General features: G+C 60.6%; 2 protein-coding genes and 1 long non-coding RNA gene across 8 annotated transcripts; 1 reads left to right on the forward strand and 2 right to left on the reverse strand.

Annotated features, from left to right (window-relative positions):
• Window positions 1-338: 338 nt before the first annotated feature.
• Window positions 339-14,889, reverse strand: UNC13D (unc-13 homolog D). 3 transcript variants are annotated; one of them, XM_081575333.1, is made up of 32 exons: window positions 14,760-14,889; window positions 13,966-14,001; window positions 13,613-13,720; window positions 13,468-13,527; window positions 13,313-13,379; window positions 12,916-13,096; window positions 12,363-12,407; window positions 12,170-12,238; window positions 11,921-11,990; window positions 11,658-11,762; window positions 11,472-11,564; window positions 11,293-11,396; window positions 9,825-9,942; window positions 9,604-9,728; window positions 9,396-9,486; window positions 9,258-9,314; window positions 9,075-9,172; window positions 8,922-8,973; window positions 8,713-8,843; window positions 8,523-8,643; window positions 8,020-8,163; window positions 7,083-7,181; window positions 6,775-6,981; window positions 6,520-6,588; window positions 4,914-4,993; window positions 3,544-3,649; window positions 3,390-3,461; window positions 2,903-2,986; window positions 2,706-2,826; window positions 2,386-2,509; window positions 1,706-1,902; window positions 339-1,043 (listed from the first exon to the last, which is right to left on the reverse strand). In XM_081575333.1, exons 1-32 carry the CDS (start codon window positions 14,874-14,876, stop codon window positions 922-924), a joined length of 3,273 nt encoding a protein of 1,090 aa, XP_081431459.1. In that variant the 5' UTR covers window positions 14,877-14,889; the 3' UTR covers window positions 339-921. The 3 variants fall into 3 exon arrangements, with proteins under 3 accessions (XP_081431459.1, XP_081431461.1, XP_081431460.1); XM_081575335.1 differs by lacking the exon at window positions 14,760-14,889 and adding an exon at window positions 14,143-14,298 and having other exon boundaries at window positions 13,613-13,698; XM_081575334.1 differs by lacking the exon at window positions 14,760-14,889 and adding an exon at window positions 14,143-14,298.
• A 1,182-nt stretch (window positions 14,890-16,071) lies between these two features.
• WBP2 (WW domain binding protein 2) lies at window positions 16,072-23,577 on the reverse strand. 4 transcript variants are annotated; one of them, XM_081575342.1, is made up of 8 exons: window positions 23,500-23,577; window positions 21,162-21,270; window positions 19,867-20,002; window positions 19,015-19,107; window positions 18,077-18,211; window positions 17,773-17,895; window positions 17,238-17,314; window positions 16,072-17,118 (listed from the first exon to the last, which is right to left on the reverse strand). In XM_081575342.1, exons 1-8 carry the CDS (start codon window positions 23,556-23,558, stop codon window positions 17,065-17,067), a joined length of 786 nt encoding a protein of 261 aa, XP_081431468.1. In that variant the 5' UTR covers window positions 23,559-23,577; the 3' UTR covers window positions 16,072-17,064. The 4 variants fall into 4 exon arrangements, with proteins under 4 accessions (XP_081431468.1, XP_081431469.1, XP_081431470.1 ...); XM_081575343.1 differs by having other exon boundaries at window positions 21,787-23,566; XM_081575344.1 differs by lacking the exon at window positions 19,015-19,107.
• On the forward strand, window positions 19,672-23,185 carry LOC145540600 (uncharacterized). The gene is made up of 2 exons (XR_014078412.1): window positions 19,672-21,666; window positions 22,137-23,185. It is a non-coding gene; the product is annotated as an uncharacterized LOC145540600 (long non-coding RNA).
• Window positions 23,578-23,632: the final 55 nt, after the last annotated feature.

The raw sequence follows: 23,632 nt of genomic DNA on the forward strand, positions 1-23,632 counted from the left end.
GGCTCAGCCTGCGCCCACAGGAGGCCCCTCACTCCAGGTGCTCTCACGAGAGTGCCAGGCTCCTGTGCTGGCACTGGCCACGGAACCTGGTATGTCTGGTGGTGGTTTCTTCGAAGCCTTCAGCCAGAACACCAATGATCCCAGTTGCCCCAGCCCCTGCCGTTGCATCAGTTCCCTCCACTCCCGCCTGCTCTGTACCACGGGGGAGTGAGGGGTGGGTGAGGGTCCAGGATTGGGGCAGCCCAAGGTCGCCTGAGGACTGAGGAGGGAGTTTGCACAGCCTGACGGTAACCTGGGCCCCACTGCGGGCCAACACTTCATGTTCTGTGAGAGGACAGTGGATTGTTGGTTTGTTTTATTTTTGCTAAGAAAGTTTCTAGGTTTTACGCACTGTCCCAAGGAGGAGGGGTCCTCAGCAGACACACCAAACTGTCCCCACGGCCCGCCAGTTCTCACCCTTCTGAGCCAGAAGGTCCCTGGCTCCCGGCTCCTCAGCCTGGGTGCCGGCAGGCCCCTCAGGAGGTTCCCTCCATCACAGGTGCTGAAGAACAGGCCCCAGGAGCCTGGCCCCCATCCCAGAGGCTAGGACAGGAGATGGGGGCTGAGACCCTGCTCTGCCAGAGCAACTTCTCCCCAAGGAGGGGGGCAGGGGTGAGGGAAGCAGACCGCTGTCCCCCCACCCCGGGACAGGTCTTGCAGGGAATGCTGAGGCCAGGACCAAGGGGAGGAGGGAGGGAGTATAAATACTGTGAACTGGGCTCCTATCACTGTGGGCCCCAGGCTTTGGCAGCAGGAGCTCCCACACGCTGGGGCTCCCCAGACCCGAAGGGCCCTTCTGGGGTGTTAGGCCAGGTGGGAGGGCTGCGCTGTGGCAGGAGAACCCAGACCGCTCCCCCCCCCCCAGGGACCGAGCCTCCACCGCTACCGCCCCGGCCGCGGGCCGTGCTGGGAGGCCTGTTTGGCCCGCTGCCGCCTCAGCCGCACAAATGCCTGGGCCTCGCGGTCACCCTTCCGGCTCTCCAGCAGCTGCAGGATCAGATCCCCTGTGAAGAGAGGCGTTTGGAGGTCAGACTCGGGGAGACGCAGTGCCTGGCGAGTGGTCTGCCCCATCCACCAGAGCCTAGTGATGGGCCCACCCCAGCTACGCTCACAGGAGCCCCGGGGCAGTGGCACTGCCCGAATTCTCAGCCCAGCTGCAGCGCTGGAGCCTGATGTGCCTCAGGTGGCGACCATGACCTTTTCATATGAGAACCTTGGGCCGTTAACCAACGTGTGCCTTGGTTTGCTCATCAGGAGAACAGCAACAGCTGCCTCGCTGGGTGGTCGTAAGGGAGTGGTATGAGGGTTAATGTGTCCGGGGCTTAGAATGGGCCTGTCACAAGTGCTCAGACACAAGACCTACTCCTCTCATGGAGCTCGGGGGCTGTTCTGCAGGAACGTGCTGACCTTATCCCACCAGGGAGAGGCGCGCACACCCGGCCCAGCTTAGACATCTCAAGTCCTTGATCAGACCTGAGAGCTCAACAACACAAGCACCACTCCGGCTCCACAGGCTTCCGCCTCCAGGGAGGCATTCCTAACCCCGACGTCACCGCCTCTCTGGGGGCTCCAGAGCCTGGCGGCCCCTCCCCTGCATCCCAGTGCTGGGCCAGGCCCTGCACTCACAGCCTCTCGGCCTCTGCCCTGCCCAAGGGCTCAGGCCTACCGTCAGGTGCAGGGTAGGTGAGGGGCAGGCGGGTCTGAGGCACCTCGCCAGGCCCCTCCGTCCCTGCCAGGCCGGGCACGGAGCGCAGCGGCAGGAAGGCCTCCCCCTCCAGGTCATCGGCCCCCAGCGTGTCGTGGTCCAGCACTGTGAGCAGGAGGCACGCCCCGTCCTTCTGGCACGGCTCAGCAGGCACCAGGCTGGGCAGGGGGACAGAGTCAGCTCAGCTGCCCGCCCCGCGTAGTGCCACGGCCACCCACCCCCGCATGCGGGCTCGCCCAGATGGGTGGGGATTAGGATCACAGCGTCAGCTCTCAGCCTGGCATATCTTGGGCCACATGCTGTCATGCCTGCTCTGACTGTGGGCTGATGCTTTCAACCAGGGGCCCCTGTGTACCCAGGCCCCCCCTGTCTTGGGGAACAGAGGACCTCGGAGACAGGACCCTTCCCTGAAAGCAAGCCTCTCAGTCCAACATGTGGGAGGAATCTCCCCAACAGTGCCCTCTAACTCCACCTGCAGGGGTGCAGGCTTGAGGCATGTGCCAGCAAAGACTTGTCCCCACTGCCCCCTCCCTGGGGCTCAAACCCGGTCATCTGAGGGGAGCCCCTGGGCCCCAACTGGCAGGAACAGGCCTGAGGCGGGTCCAGGGTTGGGGGACGCAGCCAATGTAGGGACCACTCACAATTCAAAGGTCTCATCAAACAGTGGGTGAAGGTCCTTCTTGTGCTTTTGGGTCTCCCGGGGGGCCAGCTCAGGGAACTCATGCCTGGGTTCCAAGGTCAGCTGGACAAAGGGGTCGCTGGAGCCTGGCAAGTGGCCGGGGAGGGGACGTTGGCCAAGGATAACACCCGAAGCCCTGAGTGCTGTCCGCACCCCAGCAGCGGTGCCCTGCCCGCTAGCACTGCCCCCTCGTGGTGGTCCAGGGGAAATGCACCGAGCGCCCAGGAACTCGGGGGGACCCTAGCGCAGACACGGAGAGCGGCCGGGGCAGCGTCCACTCACCATTGGAGTCCAGGGGCAGCAGGTTGGAGGCGCTGAGCAGCTCCACACGCAGCTTCTGCTCGGAGGGGCGGTAGGAGGCCTTGACGGTGACGGCCCCGAGCTCCTCGGAGGTGGTTGCTGCCTGGGGGCGAGGCGCAGGGGCGGGGTCAGCGGGGGCCGAGCAGGCGGGGCGGGGCTCCAGGTGCGCGGGGCCTCACCTGCTGCTGGAGGCGGCTGCAGAAGTACCTGTGGACGAGCTCCCGACTGGAGGCCGCCTGCAGCTCCAGGTCCCTCTGCAGAGCCTGAGGAGGGGACACACCCTGAACCCTCACCCCCAACCGCAGCCCAGGGCTGCCCTTCAGAAGGTCACGGCCGATGGGGAAGCCCACAAAGTGATGTGGAAAGCCCCGGGTGCCTTGGGACCACAAGCCAGGGTTGCCCCGGCGACAGCCAGAGGCACCGACAAGGCGGGCTCCGCAGGTGTGTCTCAGCCGCCCTGCCCCAACCCGACTTTAGAAGAACCTCACGCTCTGTTTAAGGTTCTGCTGTTGCTGTCTTAAATTTTTCAATTTTTTTTTTTTTTTAAGAAAGGACCCATATTTTCATTTTGCACTGAGCCCTGTAAATTATGCAGCAGGCCCTGGACACAGGCGGGCACAGGAAGGCAGGCTCCCCAGTGCCGCCAGCTCACCCAAAGGCCCCTACCTGAAAGGTGGCGGTGTGCAGGGCCTCTGGCGGCAGGCCACAGCCCTCTGCATAGAAGCAGATCTCCAGGTTCTAGCGGGGGCGAGAGGTGAGAGATGAGCCCCCCAGGCACTCGTCCCAGCAGGGTGATCATTGTTGTCACTAGTGTTATTACCTGTAGTGCAAACTTCAGCCTGCTACTTGCCAGGGGGCAGCTCCGCTGGGTGGCAGCCACCTCGGCCAGCACTGTGAGTGTGTGTGTCCAGAGCAGACTCAGGAGGCTGGGGGGACGTGCAGAGGGACGCAGGACACAGGACAGGAGGACAGAGAAGGAAGCCAAGATGCTCTTGAGAAAGGGGAGACCTCAGGGCCCCCAGGCCTGCCCCCAGGTCCGCCCCACCCCCACCCTCCACCTGGTGGGACTTCACTGGTGGGATGGGACCTGGGGCGCAGGCAGGGGAGGGAGGGAGTGCTGGTCTCCTGAGGGAAGAGGGGGTAAGGGGGCAGTCAGGCCCAGTCCTATCCACAAGCTAGTGAAGAATCCTCATAGGATTATCAAACCCCAGTAAACAAGGGGGGTGGGGGGGAGGGGGTGGTCCCCCAATGACAGAATCTTGAGTGAAGATGCAAGTGGCCAAAATGAATAGGATCTCATGGATCAGCAGGTACTACTTGCAGGGAGAAAAAAAATAGCAAACCAAGCCACAGTCCATCCTAATAATAACCTGAAATAACTGAGATATTCCTTGTCGAAGTAGAGTCAGGCAGAGAAACACACACAAAAAGTGTGTGCTTAAGAATAGGGGAGGTCTAGGGGCTTCCCTGGTGGTCCAGTGATTAAGACTCCATGCTCCCAATGCAAGGGGCCTGGGTTTAATCCCAGGGATAGAGCCCTCAGATGGTCTCCCCAGCCATGCTGCCCCAGCGGGAAAGGAGCAGACCTCCGGGGGCCAGCAGCCCCGTGTAGGGGACCAGTGGGCATCATCGTCACTGTCGTCACGGCGGCTCAGTCACTGACCACTCCCTTTGTTGCAAGCTCTGCTCTCAGCACCTCACGTGACTCATTTAGTCCTCAACAGAGGCCAGAACTATGACCAACTGCACAGAAAACTTGAGTAATCTGCTCAAGGCCATCCACCAAGCAGCAGTGAAGCTGGAGTCTGAATCTGGGTCATCCAGAGCCCACGCCCTTGACCTCTACCCACTGCTGCCTATGTTCGGGGCCCTGCTCCGAGAGACCCTAACGGGAAGCTCTCCTGGAACATGGGGGAGGAACACCCAGGGAGGGAATATGAGGGAGGACAGAGCTGCAGCCCCCGGAAGATGCAGCCCAGGGCCAAGGGAGGGCAACCAGCAGGTTTCAGCTCAGACCGAGGCGAAGTGGACGGGCTTGTGCAGTGGTGAGCACCCTGACCCGGGCAGCGAGCATTTTAAGAACCCTGTTGCATCTTCCCCTGAGGCTGGACGCTGAGGCCGGGAAGGAGGGGCAGTAGGGAGGAGCGGTGGGGGCGGTGGGGCACCGCGGGGCAGGCGGCTGCTACAGACCTGCTGAAGTTCTCCTGCACCAAGTTGGTGTTCATGTAGCAGAGCTTCACCTCCAGGAACTTCATCAGGGGCAGAATGGCCTGGGGAGGGGTAGCGGCATGTCTGGTTCTGGCCCATTTGGGTCCCACCCCCGGCCCCTCGCCCCTACCCAGAAAGAAAACAGGGCCAGGAGCTTTCCTGCCCATCTGTGGAATGTCTGCAGGGCCAACCCTGGCCACAGTGGGCTCCAGCCACGCTGGCCTCCTCTATAGCTCTCGAACCTGCCAGGCCTGGTCCCACCTTTGCCCATGCTGTTCCCTCCCACAGAAATCCTCATGGCTCCTTCTCTTGCTTCCTTGAGGTCTTGACTCAGCTGTTACCCTCTGAGTAAGGCCTTCTCTGGCCACTATCTAAAACTACAGTCCTCAGGGACTTCCCTGCGGATCCAGTGGTTAAGACTCCGCACTGCCGCTGCAGGGGGTTCAGTTTCCATACTGCTCAGGGAACTAAGATCCCACAAGCCACATGGTGCAGCCAAAAAAATAAAGCAGTCCTTTGATCCATTCCACTCCCTTGTGTGTTTTTTCTCTAGAGAATTTATCATTATCTAATACATGTGAGCTTCGGTGCTAGTGGTAAAGAACCTGCCTGCTAATGCAGGTTAGACGTAACAGATGAGGGTTCGATCCCTGGGTCAGGAAGATCTCCTGGACGTGGGCACGGCAACCCACTCCAGCATTCTTGCCTGGAGAATCCCATGGACAGAGGAGGCTGGTGGGCTACAGTCCAAGGGGTCGCACAGGGTCAGACATGACTGAAGCGACTTAGCACGCACGCATGCATAGATACATATACATTTATACACACACGTATGTATAGTTCCAATAATGGCCACAGTGACAGTTTATACTTAGCTCTTTTTTAACCTCCCCTACTAGAATGAAAACTCTAGGAAGGCAGGGATTCTTATCATGGTGTCCACTAATGTATATCCCCAGTGTCTAAATCAATACCTGGGACAAAGTGGGTGCTTAAATAGTTGATGAATTAATGAGTAACATTCTCCCAAACCCTGATAGCTCAGTTGGTAAAGAATCCGCCTGCAATGCAGGAGACCCTGGTTCTATTCCTGGGTTGGGAAGATCCCCTGGAGAAGGAAAGGGATACCCACTCCAGTATTCTGGCCTGGAGAATTCCACGGACTGTATAGTCCATGGGGTCGCAAAGAGTCGGACAGGACTCAGCGACTTTCACTATTCTCCCAGTCACAGGTGTACATTACTATCCCTGATTGCAGATGTGGAACCTGAGGCCAGCTGGCCTGAGTAACCAGGACAGTCATGTGACTAGGCAGTTGAGAAGGATGCAGGGCTATCTGGCTGCAAAGTCTAAGCCCTCCCCCACTGCATCCCCCACACTCAGTGCTGGGAGAGCCTGTGGAATGACCCAGCCCCACCCCCTTAGCATCCAAGGAGGAAACTGAAGCCAGGAAGGAACATTCCTTGCCCACGTCTGTGGAGCTTAACTCTGACACCTCACGGCCTTCAGCCCCCTGCCCACCCTAAGCCCCTTGGCAATCCCTGACCCAAGCTGCTGGCAAAGTCAGTGAGCAGGGTGGGCCACTCACATCTTCAGGCAGGACAGACTCCCTGATGCCCACGAGTTTCTGGATGTGCTTGGCAATGCCCGCCTCCAGCTAGAGACACAAAATGGAAAGAGGGAGCCCAGGAGCATGAGTTGGGGGGGGGTCGGGAGAGGTTGCTTGGGGCCTGCGTTTAGGTTCAGGAAGAGGAGGGGGCAGGGCACTGACCCCAGTCCTGCTGGGAGAGGACTTCAGGCTGAGGTTGGGTGGGGTGGGGTCACTGTGGGTCAAGTAAATTACCTGTTCGGCCAAGGTGCGGACGCCGGTGCGGATCTCATGGCCCAGCCCGGCCAGGGCACCCTGCAGCTGGACATGCAGTGTGTTCTGCAGCTGCTCCTGCTCCAGCACAGCCCCCACCCGCTGCTCCAGCGCCTCCCATGCCAGCTGGGTGGGCAGCTTGCCGATCACCAGCCGCAGCTGCTCCATGTCATTCACCACCACGCACAGCTGCAGGCGGGCAGGGGCACAAGGAGGCAGGTTTCCGGAATAGTGTCAGCACTGGCCAGCTCCGCCCCCAGCCCAGTCCAGCCCCCGGCTCTGGCCCTTACCATGTTGGCCGCCTGGCCTTGGTCCTTTTGGCCTGCAGAGAGCTCCCGGGCACGGGCCTTTATAAGGCTGCAGTACACCAGGGCCAGCCGACAAGTGTCCTGGGGTGGGGAGGGGATGATCAGTTTGGTGGAGGATGATGCCAGGAGAGGCAGGTAGGGGAGGCACAAGGACCTCAGTGTCTTGGGGAATTTAGGGTGGAGTGTTCTGGATGCCGCTAGGGTGAGAACTGGGACTTCCCAGGTAGCTCAATGGTAAAGCAGCCGCCTGCCAATGCAGGAGACGCAGGTTTGATCCCTAGGTTGGAACGATTCCCCTGGAGAAAAGTGAAGCGAAAGTTGCTCAGTCGTGTCCGACTCTTTGCGACCCCACGGACTGTACAGCCCATGGAATTCTCCAGGCCAGAATACTGGAGTGGGTAGCCTTTTCCTTTTCCAGGGGATCCTCCCAACCCAGGGATCCAATCCAGGTCTCAAACATTGCGAGCAGATTCTTTACCAGCTGAGCCACAAGGGAAGCCCAAGAATACTGGAGTGGGTAGCCTATCCCTTCTCCAGTGGATCTTCTCAACCCAGGAATCGAACTGGGCTTTCCTGCATTGCAGGCAGATTCTTTACCAACTGAGCTATCAGGCAAGCCCTTCCCCTGGAGAAGAAAATGGCAATCCACTCTAGTATTCTTTTTTTTTTTTTCCTCCTAGTACTTCAATCCCACTCCAGTATTCTTGCCCGGGAAATCCCAGGGACAGAGGAGCCTGGTGGGCTACAGTCCATGGGGTCACAAAGAGTTGGACACGACTTAGCAACTAAAATAAAGAAACCAGTGGCTAAGACTCTGTTCTCCCAAAGCAGGGGCTCAGGTCTGATCCCTGGTCAGGAAACCAGATGAGAACTTGGGTGAGAACTTCGGAGAAATGGTGGAGTGGGAAAGAGGCTGCACCTCCACGAACTTGACAGTGATCATGAAGGCCTCCTCTGGGTCAGGCCAGTCCAGCTGCTTGGCAGTGTGGCTGATCTGGGCGAAGCAGGTGGACAGATCCACAGCGGACGTGCTATGCTTGGTCAGTTCCCCCAGAGGCACCAGCTAGGAGATGGGGGAGTGTGTAGAAAGGAGAATTCAAGCCTTGCCAAATCCATGCCCCTTCCTCCCCGCTTCCATCTGCAAGCATCCAGAGCTCATACTGCCAGCAAGCTCAGAGCTGGGCAGGGGGCTGCAAGGAGCACAGCAGGGCTCCGCTCAGAGCCCGCAAGCTGCCAGGATGAGACTATAATGGGAAGCCACGGTTTACCCATTACAAGAGACAGCGTTTCACACCTGCAACTGGCCTCAAAAGCACCGCTCAAAGCTGGTTACCCCGCTTCCGCACCTGCTGCAAGGTCCCGGCAGAGCCGAAAGCCACACCCCCAAATCTGGGACTCCGCCCCTAGAAGGACCACCCCTACCTGGTCCATCTGTACCGCGCGCTGCACACGCGCCAGGGCCACGTTGTAGGTTTTCTGCAGCCAGGACGGGATGGCCGGCTGGAACCAACGGTGGAAGCCTTCCAGGGCCAGGACGCCATCCCTGGGGAGAGCGGGGGTCAGCCTAGGGGGCTGCGAGACCTCCTCGCCCAGCAGCCAGTCGACTACCCACCTCTCCGAGGGGAGTGGGCCCAGCTGGTAGAGCTCCTTGAGGCTGATGTAGAGCTGGAACAGGCTCTCGCCTACCTCCGGGGTCACCGAGCCGCCCACCGCCGCGACGTGATCCTGCACCCTCTTGGCCACCTGTGGAGGGAAGGCGTGATGGGCGGAGCTCCGGAGGCGGGCGCTAGGGGCGCGGCCACGGGACGCGGGGAGTCTCACCAGCCACTGCAACTCCAGGAAAGCCATGGAGAAGAGGTCGATCTTGAGCACGCTGAAGGAAAGGCAGCAGGCGTGACCTGGCAGCACACAGCCGGGCCCCTCCGGACCCCGGGCGCGGCCCCCTGCACCGCCCCCGCCCCGCCACCTGCTCACTTATGAAAGATCTTGTTCCACGTGCGCTGGCACTGGTGCAGGTCGCCAATGATGTCCTGTACCAGGCTCAGTAAGGCCTTGCCCATCTCCAGCAGCCCCTGGCAGGGACAGAAGTGAGCCAGGCAGGGCTTCGAGCGGTGGGCATCCAGTCCCACCACCTACCGCCTGGCACGAGCCCCTCACCTGCACCATCGGCTGATGGTGCTGCTGCTTCAGGTGGAACCATTCCACGGTGCCAGCCTAGGGGCAGAGAGGCTGTGAGCAGGGAGGGGTGCCAGGCCCAGGCACGCGCCCTCCCCACCCCCAGGGCAGGCACCGTACCCGCAGTGCCTCGGTCACCAGGCTGGGCAGGGGGGCGCTGTCCGGGCACAGTTCCCCAAAGGCCTTCATCTTGCACATCTGTACCAGGATCCTGGGGGGATGGGGAGCTGTGTCCAAGATGCCGCTGCCCCACGGCCCTGCTCATTCCTCCAGCAGGCTGACACCCGCCCAGAGGCACCCCCAGACGGGGGCGGGGGTCACCACTGACCTGAGGAGGGACTGCAGCCGGGCTGGGGAGTCAGGCACCGAGAGGGGGAAGACAGATCGGAACCTCCGGATGAGGGAGAGGCCGTAGGCTAGCAGGGAGCTGAACGAGGTGGCCAGCTCCTCCAGCTGCAAGACCCGGAAGGTTCCGTGAGGCGGAGGCTGCTTTAGGGGCTGAAGCCGTTCCCTGAGCCCTGCCCGCCCCACACCTCCCCCCGAGCCCACCTGCTCTGCCTTGAGCCGGCCCTGGATCCACTGGTACTCGATGCTGGTAATGGGTAACAGGAGGCAGCTGCTAGGGAACTCCAGGCTCTGGTAGAGACGGCTGTAGGCCAGCCACTGCCTGTGGCAGACAGGAAGCCCTCAGCCAGCTGGGGGACCTCTTTTCCCACAGCTTGCCTGGCCTGGGGTGGGGGGTCAGGGGTGGACAGTGCCCAAACCTCCCCAGCCCCACTCTGCCCCAAAACCTCCCGGGGTTTCTCATCAAACTTTAGAGGCTAAAACCAGTGACTGAAAGTAACCCATGGAATTGCTTTTGTTCCCATAGTGAAAGTTGCTCAGTCATGTCCGACTCATTGTGACCCCACGGACTATACAGCCCACGGAATTCTCCAGGCCAGAATACTGAAGTGGATAGCCGTTCCCTTTGCCAGGGGATCTTCCCAACCCAGGGATCGAACCTGGGTCTCCCGAATTGCAGGTGGATTCTTTACCGTCTGAGCCACCAGGGAAGCCCTTTGTTCCCATAAGGGCTTTTCAAAACATGTAAGTGAATTGCCCTGTCTCTTAAATTAGAATATTTGTGATTTTAAAATTCAGGACTTCTTGCTTCTTTCGAAAAATCAGATTTGGAGACTTGAACCTTTAAGTCCAAGTCAGCCAGAGCATCCCTTTAGAGAGCTGAGGGAAGACTTCACAGAGGGGGCCAAGCGGAGACAAGCGGGAGGGTGAAGGAGCCTGGGGGAGGATAGCAGCACAGGACAGGCCTCCGCCGTTCAGGGACGCAGTGGCCACCCGCACTCCTGCTGGGGTCCTGGGGCTGGGGCGGCAGACTCAACTGCCCAGAAGGACTCAGGTGATGTCAGGGAGTGAAGTGTCCAGAAGGCAGCCATGATGGAAGCCAGGCTTCCCTGTCCTGACCCCCTGCCGCCCAGCAAGGTGACAGCCCTGCCGCTTCAGCACGAATCTTTCATGGGAAGCTGGCAATGTGAATCTGCACGGGAAATCTCCAGATTTTAAAAGTTGGCGACTGGACTTCTCTGGTGGTCCCGTGGTTAAGTCCCTACCTGCCAATGCAGGGGACGCAGGTTTGATCCCTGGTCCAGGAAGATGCCCCATGCAACTAAGCCCATGTGCCACAACTCCTGGAGCCCGCACGCCCTGGAGCCCTGCTCCGCAACAAGAGAAGCCACTGCAGTGAGAAGCTCGCACACCACAACTAAAGAGTAGGCCCTGCTTGTTGCAACTAGAGAAAAGCCTGCACACAGCAACAAGGACCCAGCGTAGCAAAAAACAAATAAAGTTGAGTCAGTTGGCAACTGACTCAAAACTTAAAATACACAGTTTGGGCCCCAAACAGAAACCTCTGGAGGGTTAGACTTGGGGCTGTCAGCCTGAAGGAGGGCAGGTAGGGAGGGAGAGGGTGGTGCAGTGCAGACGGCCCTCGGGCGCTCTGGCTGGGCTGGGTACTCACGCCAGGGACCGGTGGAACTCCGACAGGTCCTTCTGTGTGGCGTGGAGGAAGAGGATGGTGGCCGCCTGGGAGCTCAACAGCCCGTCCCAGGAGGTGCTGCCAGCCTGAGGAGGCAGGCGGAGGGGTGTCAGGACCCGGCAGGCGGGCCCTGGCCCCGCCCGGCCCTGGGAGGGCAGTACCTGGTGCTGGGTGACCTCGTGGGACACCAGCTGCTGTAGGAGGTGGAGGTGCACCGTGTAGCTGGGCTGGGAGCGGCTGGCCTCAGTGGCTCTCTGCGGGGGGTTGGGGGGAGGCCCGGCATGGCTGTGAGCAGAGGACCCCACGCCCGGGGTGGCCCCGCCTCCCCACCCAGCCGGGCCACCTACCCGCTTGTGGATAAACTGGAACTGGAGGTGACACTGACCACGGTCCGGGTAGGTCTCTGTACAGGGCTCCAGGGGGTACCAGTGATCCTCACGGCAGCGCAGGTCCTGGCAGGCCAGGCAGGCAAGAGGTGCCCATGCCCTTAAGCCGCAGGAGCCGCTAACGCTTGGGGGCCAGGGAGGCAATGGGAGGCAGACCCCAGGCTCCGCCCGGTACAGACCTGGAACCCCTCTCTTGGACCCCTCATCACCCCCAGTCCACTCACCTGTAGTCTGAGAACCACATTCCCCAGGAAGTCATCCTGGCCTTTGTCCTTCCGGGCCTCCTTAAACATCCTGTCCCAGGGAGAGGGGCCGAGAGCCTGGCCAGGTCAGGCTGGGATCTGCTCCCTACCTCTGGCCACCTGGGCCCAGCCAGAGCCTGCAGCCCAGCCACCGGGCTGCACATGGTGGGGGCGGGCTGCGGGCAGAAGGAGCCCCTATTCCTCCCCCGGGGAGGACCCTGAGGCACTCACCTTCTCAGCCCATGCAGGTCTGTGAGCTCCCCGAGCTTCTGTCTGACGGACTCCACGGTGTCCATGTCCCTGGTGTGGGCAGAGGCTTCAGTGGGAGGCAGACAGGGTGTCCTGGAGCCCCCGGCCCCTTCCTGCCAGGCTCACTCCCACCCCCTTCTCTTCCCCACCCCAGAGGGCAGGGCCCGCCCCTCACCACATGTCCAGATGAAAGCTGGCGTTGCTTATGTCCTCAAACTCTCTGTAGTGAGAAAAGAGCATGGCTGAGGGGCTTGGATGGCTAGGCCCCCTGACCCAGCCACTGGACCCTAGACCTGAGCCTGCCATCCTCAAAGTCAGTTCAGTTCAGTCACTCTTTGCGACCCCATGGACTACAACATGCCAGGCCCCCCTGTCCATCACCAACTCCCGGAGTTTACCCATGTCCTCAAAGTTACCCATCCTCAAGTCTTAGCCCTTGCCTGCAAACTCCTCCTCCTTCTCAAATGCATTGCTCCCTCCTTCAGGCTATGCCCACCCCCATTAACCCAGACCTGCCTGACCCCCCTTCCCCAGCACGTGGCATTTATATCACTGCCCTGTCCTGTCTGGCCTCCGGTCTGTCTTCCCTGCCTTGGAAGCAGCCTCTTCCTCTGGTCAAGCCACGCTCTCTCCCCCAAGCCAGGAAGTCCCGCTGATCTTACTGATGGGGGGCACCCACACCACCCCTGACGACCAGAGAGGGTGGGAGCTGGGGCAGGGCCACGTACAGGATGAAGGTCTCGTCCCACACAGGGTTGAGCGTCTGGGTGATGACCTGGGTGCGGTGGGTCTGCTCCTCGGGGATGGTGTGCCTCACAACGGCCTTCTGCCGGCGCCGGAGCCCCGGGCTGCCCCCGGACATGCTCATCCCCTGCTCGATGCCCAGCAGGCAGTAGGGGTCACTGAACCCTGGGGAGGAGGGGGTGGGGGAGGCAGTCAGGGTGTTGGCTAGGCTCCCAGGGAGAGTCCTTATCATCCCCTCCCCATCCCAGACTCCAAGGGCCAGGGCCAGCAGCCCCCAGCTGAGCCCCAGGGGACGCTTGGGGGATGGGAACTCTGGGACAGGCTGTGATGGGGAGAGGAAGGAGCCAGGAAGAAGGCCCCGGGTCCCCATCACCTACTCACCGCTGACATCCTTGCCCAGGATACCCTTAGCTTGTTTCACCGTTGCCTTCAGACAAAAGACTGGTTTCTGGAGCGACAGGAGGTGGGGGCTGAGTCCCCGAGGGAGCTGGCCCACCCAGCCCCCCTGCTGGCCCAGGGCAGCCCTGGTGGGTTACCTCGAGCTGCTGGACACGCTTTAGCATCTGCTGATGCTCCTCGGGCTCCATGCGGAAGGCCTGGTGGGGCAGGAGTATGGGAAGCTGGGGGCACAGGGTGGGGGGCCAGGCTGCAGGGAGGCGGGTGGGAGGGGGCTGGGCTCACCTCCTGCAGGTACCGCAGCAGCTCGGAGGACTCGCCCACATGGTTGGGCTCAGGCTGCCCCAGCCGGTACAGGACCGTGTAGAGAGCTTCCTCGTAGAGCAGGGCCCGCTGAGACACGGCAGGATCACCGTGGGAACCCCCGTCCACCCACCACCACAAGGTCTGAGCGCCACGAGCCACCCTGGTATCCACGGCATATGCCCAAAGCGGGGACCAGGCATCCGCACGCACGGTGAGGTGGGGTTGAGACCCAGCTTTTGCCAGGAGCCGGGCAGGCAGCAGGGGGCTGTTTGGGAGGATGCTGGCCTGCTTCCTAGTGCCCCTCTGTACCCCCAAAACACCCCGATTCTTACCTCCTCAGGTGACAAGTGGTGGGATGAAGGCTCGATCTGGAGAGCGAGGCGAAAAGACAGGGTGTCTCAGAGGCCGGGACCGGGATTTGGATGCCCGTACGGCTCCCCCCTGGGCAGGCCCAGCCCTAGGGCTTGGGGGCCCCAGCACCCAGGGTCCAGCCCCACGGTGCCGCGCACCTGTTCCTGCGGCAGGCCTCCTGGGGGTCCGGCCCCCGGGCCACTTTCCTCGTCCCCTGGCCTGCCATGGCTCGGGTCCATCAGTTCTCAGCTGCCCGCCCCCCCTGGCAGCGTGAGCTCAGCACGGCCCGTGGCCCCAACCTTCCTTCCTTCCCCAGAGGAAACAGGGCTGCTTATCGGCGGCTCTGCTCTGCACCCCAGCGGCGGAAGTGAGGCCCAGCAGCGAGGTGGGAGACTGGGGGGCATGCCCAGTGGGCCTGGGGGCTGCTCAGCGGGTCCCCCAAAACCCAGCCCACAGCAGCCACGCTCTTTGCCTAATGGAGCTCAGGTCTTTAGAACTGGAGGAGCTCTGGGTGGCCAGCAGGGGATAGGGGCAGGTGCCGGGATGAGCCCACCAGAGAGGGGGCTCAGAGAGGCTCAGACCCCGGACCTGAGGCTCTGGGGAGCCCAGAGAACACCTGGCAGGCCCTGTTTTGCCGACCCCGATCCCAAAGGCTCTGCCCGGGGCTGGGGTAGGGCCAGGGAGGGGAGTAGAGCTGCAAGAGGTGGGGCCCCGCACCCAGAGCCGACAGAGCCCCACCCAGGCCTGCTCGGCTGCCCGCTGAGGTCCCTCCTACCTCCTGAGCCCTTGGGGGCCGAGGATCCTGCAGATCTCTGACCCTGCGGCGCCTTATCTTGATGGCCTGGCGCAAGAGGGGAGGGCGCCGCTGGGGCCTGGAGAAGAGGGTAGCCATGGTGTCCAGCCCTGCCCTTCCCCTCCGCCTGGGGGAAGATAGAGAAGCCACAAGGTTATGCAAAGAGCCCGGGGCTGCCACCCGGTTCCAGGGGAGGGGGAAGGAAGGGCAGGCCCCGAGGAGGGTCAGGTCAAGGTTTCACCACCTTGGGGTGGGGGCCTCTGGCTCCCTGGCCCCTGCACCTTCCTCCCTGGGGCTGGCTGGGATGCTGGGAGGAACCTGGGCAGACTGGAGGCAGAGGCAGACTGGGGGGGTGGGGGGCGGGGCTGTCCCACCGCAGCCTCCCACACAGGGGCCCTGGGGAAGGTCCAGCACCATCCAGCAAGGGGCATGAGGGCCGGGGGGCAGCAGCCTGGCCCCCCCACCGGGTGACTGAGGGAGGCCCACCTGGCCGGTAGGTCCTCACCCGCAGCTTCCTCTGGATGGACCGCAGACCTGGAGTTGGGGTGGGGAGTGGGCAGGGCACAGGGTGGGGACCCAGAGAGGCGTCTCCCCCAGGGCCAGCCAACTGCTCAACCTGCTCTGCCCCACAGGTGACATTCCACCGAGCTGACGGGGCCAGGCTGTGCCGGGTGGGGACGGCCTCATGGCCCCTGCCTCCACAGGGAGGGCAGCCTCTTCAAATGCCCTTGCAGAGGGTTTCACCAAGCCCAGGGGCTGCTGGGCAGGGCTGGCCAGAAGGAAGGGGCTGGGGAGGCGACTTGGTCCAGAAGGCACAGGAAAATGGATGCTTCAGGCTAGGCTGGGCTCCATCACATCCAGGGCCTCCCTCCAGGTCAGGGTCCTGGGGGCACAGGCCTGGATGTGGGCTGTGGCCATTTCCCGCCCCTCCTGGCCTCAGGCACGGAGCTTCTTCCCAAGGAGGGTGGCGCCAGGGCCTACGCCGTAGGGGCCAGGCTCGCCCGGCCAGCCTTCAGACGTGCTGGGCCCCGGGGGACTCCGTGGGTGGACACTGTTGCTGAGCAACCACCACGAGACGGACACGGGAGAGGCCTTGGCATCCTGGGCCCAAATGGGCCGAGAGAACAAGGGACTCTCAGACGGGAGGGAACACCATGGCCCAGGGGCCTCCCCCTGCCCCCACCCGGCCGGAGGGCAGACAGCTCCCCTTCCCAAGAACACCTCCCTCACCACACAGAGCCAGACAGCGGTCCAGTCACTTCATTTTCACTAGTTCACATTTTCAGCAGACAAATCAAGGTGCAAACAGGATTTATTTCACATTAATATATTAACTGAATTTTTTTTTGTCAAATAAATAGGGAATCCTCTTTAAATAACCATCTCCTCTCTTCACAGCCAGTCCAGGAGCAAGTGAGAGCAAAATTTTAGTGCACTAGGGGACACACTGCCAGCCAGGCATGAAGCTTAAAGGGAACAAGGCAGGCTGAGGGGCTGGCAAGGGGCCTCAGTCAACGTCCAGGCCGGGCCCCAGGGCTCAGGGGTCTGGTTCCCAGCCCACCCGACAGCCCCCAAGTGGACATGCAGTCTCCAGTTCCAGTGCAAGAGGCCCCTTCTAGAGGGAAAGGAGAGGTGAATGGAAACAAATTCCAGAAAAACCAGCGAGGCAGCAGAGGGGCTCTCCCCCCAGCCATGACGGCTGGTGGGAAACCGCAAACGTAGAAAGCGGAGGCAAGAGGAAGACCCAGGACGAGGCAGAGACGGGAAGGTTGAGTGTGAAGGGGCGCAGCCGGCTGGGAATGGAATGCAGGTGGACAGTCGGCAGGCAGGTGGCCCTCCTCAGCCAGGCACAGAGGAGGGCAGATGGAATGTGAGTGGGGCCTGGCAGGGTGCCCAGGGCAGGGGGTGGGGGTGGGGCAGGGCTTGTGAGGCTGGGGATAAAGTGGCTACAAAATCAGAGAGCTGGACTGCGGCAGAGGAGGTGGCCAGAGAGTCCCTCCGTGGGCAGAAGCTACGAGAGCAGGACGGGGACGAGGGGGGCGCCCCCTGTCCCCTCCACGGGACGGCGCAGCAAGCCAGCAGGCTCCGGGCTTGCGTGGGAAACTGGGAGGCACCGCCCCGAGTCAAGGGGCCCCCCCTTCCTTCGAGGCGAGTTCCTGATAACTGATTTTTATATCAGAGCTGGAGGAAGGACAAGGCCCTCCCATCATGCCCCCACAACCCCGACTCAGCCCCAGGGGGAGGGGAGGAGGGGGCGATGGGAGCCAGGAGAAGGGGGTGGCAGAGTCTACTGGGTCTTCTTATCTTCGGGGGGGTAGTAGGGCGGTGGTGGAGGCTGGTTCTGAGGAAGAAAGGAAAGATCACGTTAGGACAGTCTGAACAAGCCGAGGTCTCTCCCGCCTCTGAATAGCAGCAGCTGGGGCTGCGGGGGCCCCTCCAGTGCACGCCCACCCCACTCACCGTGGGCATGTAGACATTGTGTGGGTTGCCCGGGTTGTAATAGGCGCTGGCAGCTGCTTCCGCGGCCTTGGCTTCAGCTGTGAGAACATGCACACTCGGGACGAGCCCCAGAGACAGGCCTCCCCACTGCCTCCAGCCGCCCCTGCAACCCCGGTCCCCTGGTGCTCGGGTGGCTAGCGCCAAGGACCCGGTTCCATGAATCAAGCAGTGGTTAACCTTCCCTGAGAGCTTCTGGCACCATCGGGACACTGTCCCGTCCACCACCCCCTGTACACCTCCCCATCTGATCTTCACCATGACACCCCCAGGTGGTTCTGTTGGCACCTTTTGCAGATGAGAAGACTAAGGTACAGAGAGAAACCTTTCCCAGGGAGCACGGCCAGCTAAAGGGGAGAGAGTGGGCTGGCGTCTACTGATCTCTCTTCACCACCAGCCGCCACGCGGCCGGTCCCCCGGGACTGTCCCTAGGCCAGTGGTCGTGTGTTATCTGGGGCTTCCATGCACCCATGGGGAGCAGCCCAGGGGCTGAGCTCACCTGCAGGAGTGGAGGGGACATCGGGGCCGCTGACCGGAGGCTCCATGGGCCCAGGGTAGGGCGGTGGTGGGGGCTGCACGTACCCCATGGCCCCGTCCATCATGGGGGGTCCCGGATAGAACTCTGCTCACGAAAGGGACGGGACCCGGTGAGCGGTGCCCCCCGACCCAGGCCCCTCTGGCTGCTCCTTCCGTACTGAAGCAGGTCCAAGAACAAGTCTCCCCTCTGCAACCCCCTGGCCTGGGCGGGGGTGGTTAGTGGGCGGGAGGTAGGGATGGGGGTGGGCAGCAAAGGACACACTCACCAGGTGGGGGCGGTGGATAGGGGTAGCCAGGAGGGCAGGGGTACATTCCATTGGCGACTGGCGGGGGGAAGACATAGGCCCCGCTGGGCATGTAAGAATAGCCATAGGCTCCGTTGGGGGCTTCGCCTCGGGAGGCTACATACAAGGGGAGAGAGAAGTGAGTGTCTCCGGCCTCAGGCGCGGGGAGCTGCAGGGTCCCTGGGTGTGCGCAGCCGACGGGCCTCAGCCCTCCCTGCTCGAGGCCACCTCGGGCAGGGATGGGGTGAGGGGTCTGGGTGCGGATGGAGATCAGAGCTGGGGCAGAGGAGATAGGGGTTGAGGGAGGGAGGGAGGGGAGAAAGGAGGCTCAGGGAGGGGCAAGAACAGAGCTGGGGGAGCCTGGGGCCGAGGCGAGGAGGTCTGTGGAACACAGCCCTTGGGGACTTCACAGGTTGCCTCATAGGAGCGTAATGGCTGGGTTTGTTTCTGTGAGGCCACAGAACAATATCCTCGAGGCCAAACGGCTCTGGCAAATCGTCCTATACCTGCTCCAGGCAAGGGAACCTCAGCCTTTGGGGTACAGGGAAGTGATGCTAATTACAGGTTTCCTTCCCACCGCCCTGGTGGCTCAGACAGGAAAGAATCTGCCTGCAATGCTGGGTCGGGAAGATCCCCTGAAGAAGACAATGGTCACCCACTCCAGTATTCTTGCTTGGAAAATTCCATGGACGGAGGAGCCTGGCGGGCTACAGTCCAAGGAGTTGCAAAGAGTCAGAAACGACTGAGTGGCTAACACTTTCACTTTCCCTTTCCAAACTCCCAGCCCTGGGCAGCTCGGGGCCCAGGGATTCACCTCCTGACTGCTTAAAAAGCAGAACTAAAAGGAAACAAATCCAAATGAACAAAATAGCACACGCATTCCACAGGTCCTCAGCCCCGGATTCTGAGAGCCTCGATACCTTGCGATGCCACCTGTAACATCCGCTGTCCAAATTCGATGGCGCCCCCGGACATAAAGGTCAGCTTGTAGGATGCAGAGCCTTCCCAGCCCCCTGAGAAGAGAACAGAGCGTCAACAGCTCAGGAGAAGAGCGTTCTGTCTGCAGAGATGGTTATACGTCCTCTCCAGGCCCCATCCAATGGCCTGCCACTCACATCACACGCCAGCACTGCGACCCGGCCGGCCCCCTGCCCACTTCCTGCGCAGTCCTGTAAGCACAGCTGCGCTGGGGCCTCCCACCTCCATTAAAGCAGCAACAGCTGATTCAAGTTCAGAGCAGATCTCTCACTCCCAGGGGAGGGGTTGGTGGTGCTGAGAACAAACTCCTGCACCTCCAGCCTGGCTTCTGTCCAAGGGCGAACCATGAGCTCAACAGCAAGGCTCAGGCCGGGCTGAGTGTGGGGGAAAGCGAGCAAGGCGCAGGGGTCTCTGGGGTCTGCCAAGAGCCTGCCAGAAAGCAGGCTGGGCGTTAGAGACCGGCTCGAGGCACAAGGCCCCTGCCTCCCACGCACCTGACACAGCTCCCTCCCACACCTAACGTCTGACACACGCCCCAGGTCACAATGAGCATTTTCACTGGGTCTGCGGTTGTTAAGCTGCCTTGGCTGTCTCTCTCTGACCTGAGCTGTCATCCTGAATGCCAGCATTTCCCAGCTCCTGGCAACTTCACCCCCCGCTGAATGGCTGACAGCCCAAGGGCTGGTCTTGGAAGCTACTCCGGAGCCCGGAAGAGGACCAGCTAGGGTGTCAGGGAGCCAGAGACCCTCTCCAGGGCTGCAGTCAGAGGTGCCCCGAGCCCCCTCGTCACCCACCTCCTGCTTCGGCCTTCACCGTCCCCTTGATGTAGTTTGCCCCAAACACAGGCTGCTTGATCTCACAGTCCTTCATCAGATAGAAGGGCATCATGAAGGACTGCATGGCATCCTTCGCCCTGGACAGAAAAATGACCTGCAAGGAAAGAGGACGAGGGCCATCACCACTCGGACCACAGCCAGCCTGGCCACCGCTTCCTGTGTGTGAGGCCGCCGCTCCCAGGGCTGGAGTGGGCGGCCACAGCCAGCACCCAGCAGCCCCAGGGCACTCTCTGCAACAGCCACCCCCGGAGGGTGCCTTTGGAGTAAAAGGCCCCACATGCAGCCGGGCTGGGGAGGCCAGATGTGTGAATTCACAAGAAAAATGCGTGGCTCAGGCCACACACGTGAACAGGACAGCCTGCTCTGTCACTGATGGGTGGTGAGTAGGCGGCGGATGTGGAGCCTCAGTGAAGAAGCTGCGAGGCCAGGGCAGAGGGGCGGGGAAGGGCTCCCGAAGCGGGGGTCCAGCCCGAGAACGGCAGGGGTGGCGGACCCTGGAGAAGGGGCGGCCCTAACCCACCCGTGGACTCTGCCCGATCAGCAAAGCTCCCACCCCATGTGTGGAGAACCTGCTGTTTTACACCACGACTTCCATCTGTGACTGGAGCTGCCAACCTGAACCCCCAGAGACAGGCTTTGAGACACCCCTCCCCACCCCCACCCTGGTCTCCTCTAAGGCCTGTGCTCCTCTCCCCTCTCCGCCTCTAAGTCACCTCTCGGGCGGGCCTAGGCAGCCATCTGCTTCCAAGAACATCCGTTTGTGTTTCTCTGGAAGTCTCTTTGAGTCTGCCCAGGGAACTCTTAGGTGAGGCCCATCTGCAGGCTGGCATTTCTTGCTCTGCCGGGTTTGGCCGGGCTCTCTGCCCAGCCTAGAGACTGCGGCTGTGCTACTGAATCCTGTGGACCACACTTATCACTCTGGACGTGCACAAGGGCCTCATGGGCTACTCCTACAGAACTCAAAGTAACCACGGCCTCTCCCCCCAGGCCCAGGTCATTCCAGCAGCTGCACTGAACTCCAGACTGCTTGCGGCAGTAGCTCGGAAATTTGCATGGATTCACTGTCCAGCCGTCAGTTTTGCTGCATGAAGAGCCAGGTGGTTCTAGAACCAGGGACATGTTGCAGAAACACGCTGACGTTCATCAGGGTTCAGAGGCCACTAGACTCACGAGGCTGAGGCTGACCTAAGGCTGCTACATCAGCCTCCAGGAGCCACGAGTCTCCAAACCAGGTGTCTTACTGTACAACTTACCCGGTACGGGGTAAGGTAGACGGTGCCTTTCTTGGTCCCTTTGAAGGCCTCTGGCACATTCCTCATGTCACTGAACGTAAGCTCAACATGGTCATAGGACATCAGGATGCTGTGAGAAAAGAGGACAGGCCCTGATGAGACTGCTGGAGTCACAATCTGTCACCCCCAAGGACTGAACCCTCTTGGGTAGCAGCTGCTTATGAGTAGCTGCCAGCATGTGGTCGTTTCAACACCGCTGTGAGGAGTGTGACAACATGGCCATGGAAAAAATGAGCAAGCTGGGTTCCCCGAACCCCACCCACAGAGCCCGGAAGTGACCAGTGTAGGGACTTCCCTGGCGGTCCAGTGGTTAGGACTCCCCATTCTCACTGCAGAAGGCCCAAGTTCAACTTCTGGTCAGGGAACTAAAATCCTACAAGCTGCAGGGCACAGCCAGGAAAAAAAAAGTGACTAGTGCAGTAGAAGAGCTGCAGGGCTTTGCAGACACCATAATTCTGCCAATCAGGTTAGATCATCTGGGTTAACTCCTCTTTCTTCCAGGTCCTTATGGCAGGTTCTCTGTTTTTGTTGGTTTGCTTTTTTAAGCCTGATGCATAACATTTTAAGACATGACTCTCCACCTTACCGAAGGGCTCACTTCAGGGTTCCTCTAAACCTGGGGTGCTTAAGCTGAGTGTGCAGGGGTTTCAGTCCATGAGTCCTCAAGATGATCACACACATGCTTTTTCCTGCGACAGTCCATAGCTTTCATCCCTCTCACAGGGATTCTTGATTTGCAGAGTGAGGTTCGCTATTTTACACATCAAGCTTTATATGCCGAATGTAGACTTCAGTTACCGTTTACACAACTTTTTCAGAAATGGGGCTCAAGTATTTGCTAAAAACAAGGCACACCATTATTCAGCAGCACGGAGTCCTAAACCAGGTAGGAGGCCCAGGAGGATAGATAACATTCTTTTTTTTTTTTTTTTAAAGATAACATTCTTGTCCTGGAGAAGACCCACTGAGACAGAAAGAACAGTCCCTGGAGATGGTACCAAATGGCATCAGCAGGGTTTGTCCACCCTGGGACTGGCTCGCACACAGAGAGGCTACACACCCAGGGCCATGTGAGGTTTCTCTGATTACAAGACAACGCGGTCCAAGTTCACGTGGTTCTATTTGTCTTTTTTCCCCTCCCAGATATCACAACTTCCTTCACTGGGGAGGGGTAAGTGGAAAGAGAACCAGTACCAGAAAAGACAAGGAAAGCTCAGAGAAAAGAGGTCATTATCACGAACAGGCTGGGCCTGGCAGACCCTGAGCCGGTAGCATGGAGAAAGGGGCAGTATTCTGGGCTCCCTGAGTGCTTTCCTCTGACTCAACAAGCATGCTGTGTTACAGCCCTGGGCTGAGTGCTGGCCTTAACCAGCGTCTAGGCTCTGATCCCACCAAATCTCTTCCGGGGACTCGGACTCCTTCTGTGCTCCTTCAAGAGGTGCTTTTGGATCATCAGAGCTCAACCAGGGCTGGCCGGTCTGATTCTCAACGCCCAAGGAGCAAGAGAGAAGCCATTCAAGGAGTAGAAGGTGGTAGGAGAGACAGAATTGAGTGGGGGGTGGCCAGGACAGGTGGGAGACTGCTCTGGGGAGTGACCCTGGCCAACACGAATTCAAGGGAAAGAGGCAAAGACTGACCTTTATAGGAAATATGTCAGGCATCTGACAATCGTTAACTATGTAATTTCACCTCTGGGCCTCAGTTTCTCACCTGGAAACTGAGCAGTTCCGGAACATACTGAAAGGCTACATACTGGTAGTTAAGGCTACTGACTTTGGAATCAAAACTCCTTTGCTGTTACTACAGCTCTGTGAGCTCAAGCAAGCTTCTTAACTTCCCTGTGCCTCAGTTTCCTTACATATAAAATGTGTATCGAGTAACAACATCTGCCGCACAGGATTCACATACTGAAAAAAGGCTGGAGATGCAGCCCCTCCCCGACACGCAGTAAACGCCTAAATAAATGGCAATTACTTTTGTCTAAAGCTCTCCGCGTTTCCTAACGTCGCCTCCTCTGGGCAAGGGGTTCGAGAACCACCCGCGGGCTGCACTTGTCTCTGCAAGCCCCCGCCCCATCCGGCCGCCCCGGCCCCATCCCACAGCTGATCGCAGCATCCCGACCCCTTCCTCAAGGCCCACTCAGCTGCCTGTAGCCCCGCCGCCAGCCGTTCCCCCCGCCCCCCATCCGTTTCCCCTCTTCACGGGTTCACGCCCCGCCGCCCACCGCCCACACCCTCGGCGCCCACACCCTCGACGCCCGCCCCTCCGGGCCTCTAGGGTTCTTCCGCATTGTCTTCACCTCTCGGTGTTGTTGACGATCACTCCGCCGCCCTCCGAGTGATTCTTGTTGAGCGCCATAGTCCCTCGGAAAAGGGTCCCGAGCCTGCGGTCGCAGTGCGCTTGCGCCCTTCTTCGGCCCGCCCCTGGTGGCG

The sequence above is a fragment of the Giraffa tippelskirchi genome, chromosome 3, assembly GCF_054371585.1.
Source record: "Giraffa tippelskirchi isolate mGirTip1 chromosome 3, T2T-mGirTip1v1.2.pri, whole genome shotgun sequence".
NCBI classification, from domain to species: domain Eukaryota; kingdom Metazoa; phylum Chordata; class Mammalia; order Artiodactyla; family Giraffidae; genus Giraffa; species Giraffa tippelskirchi.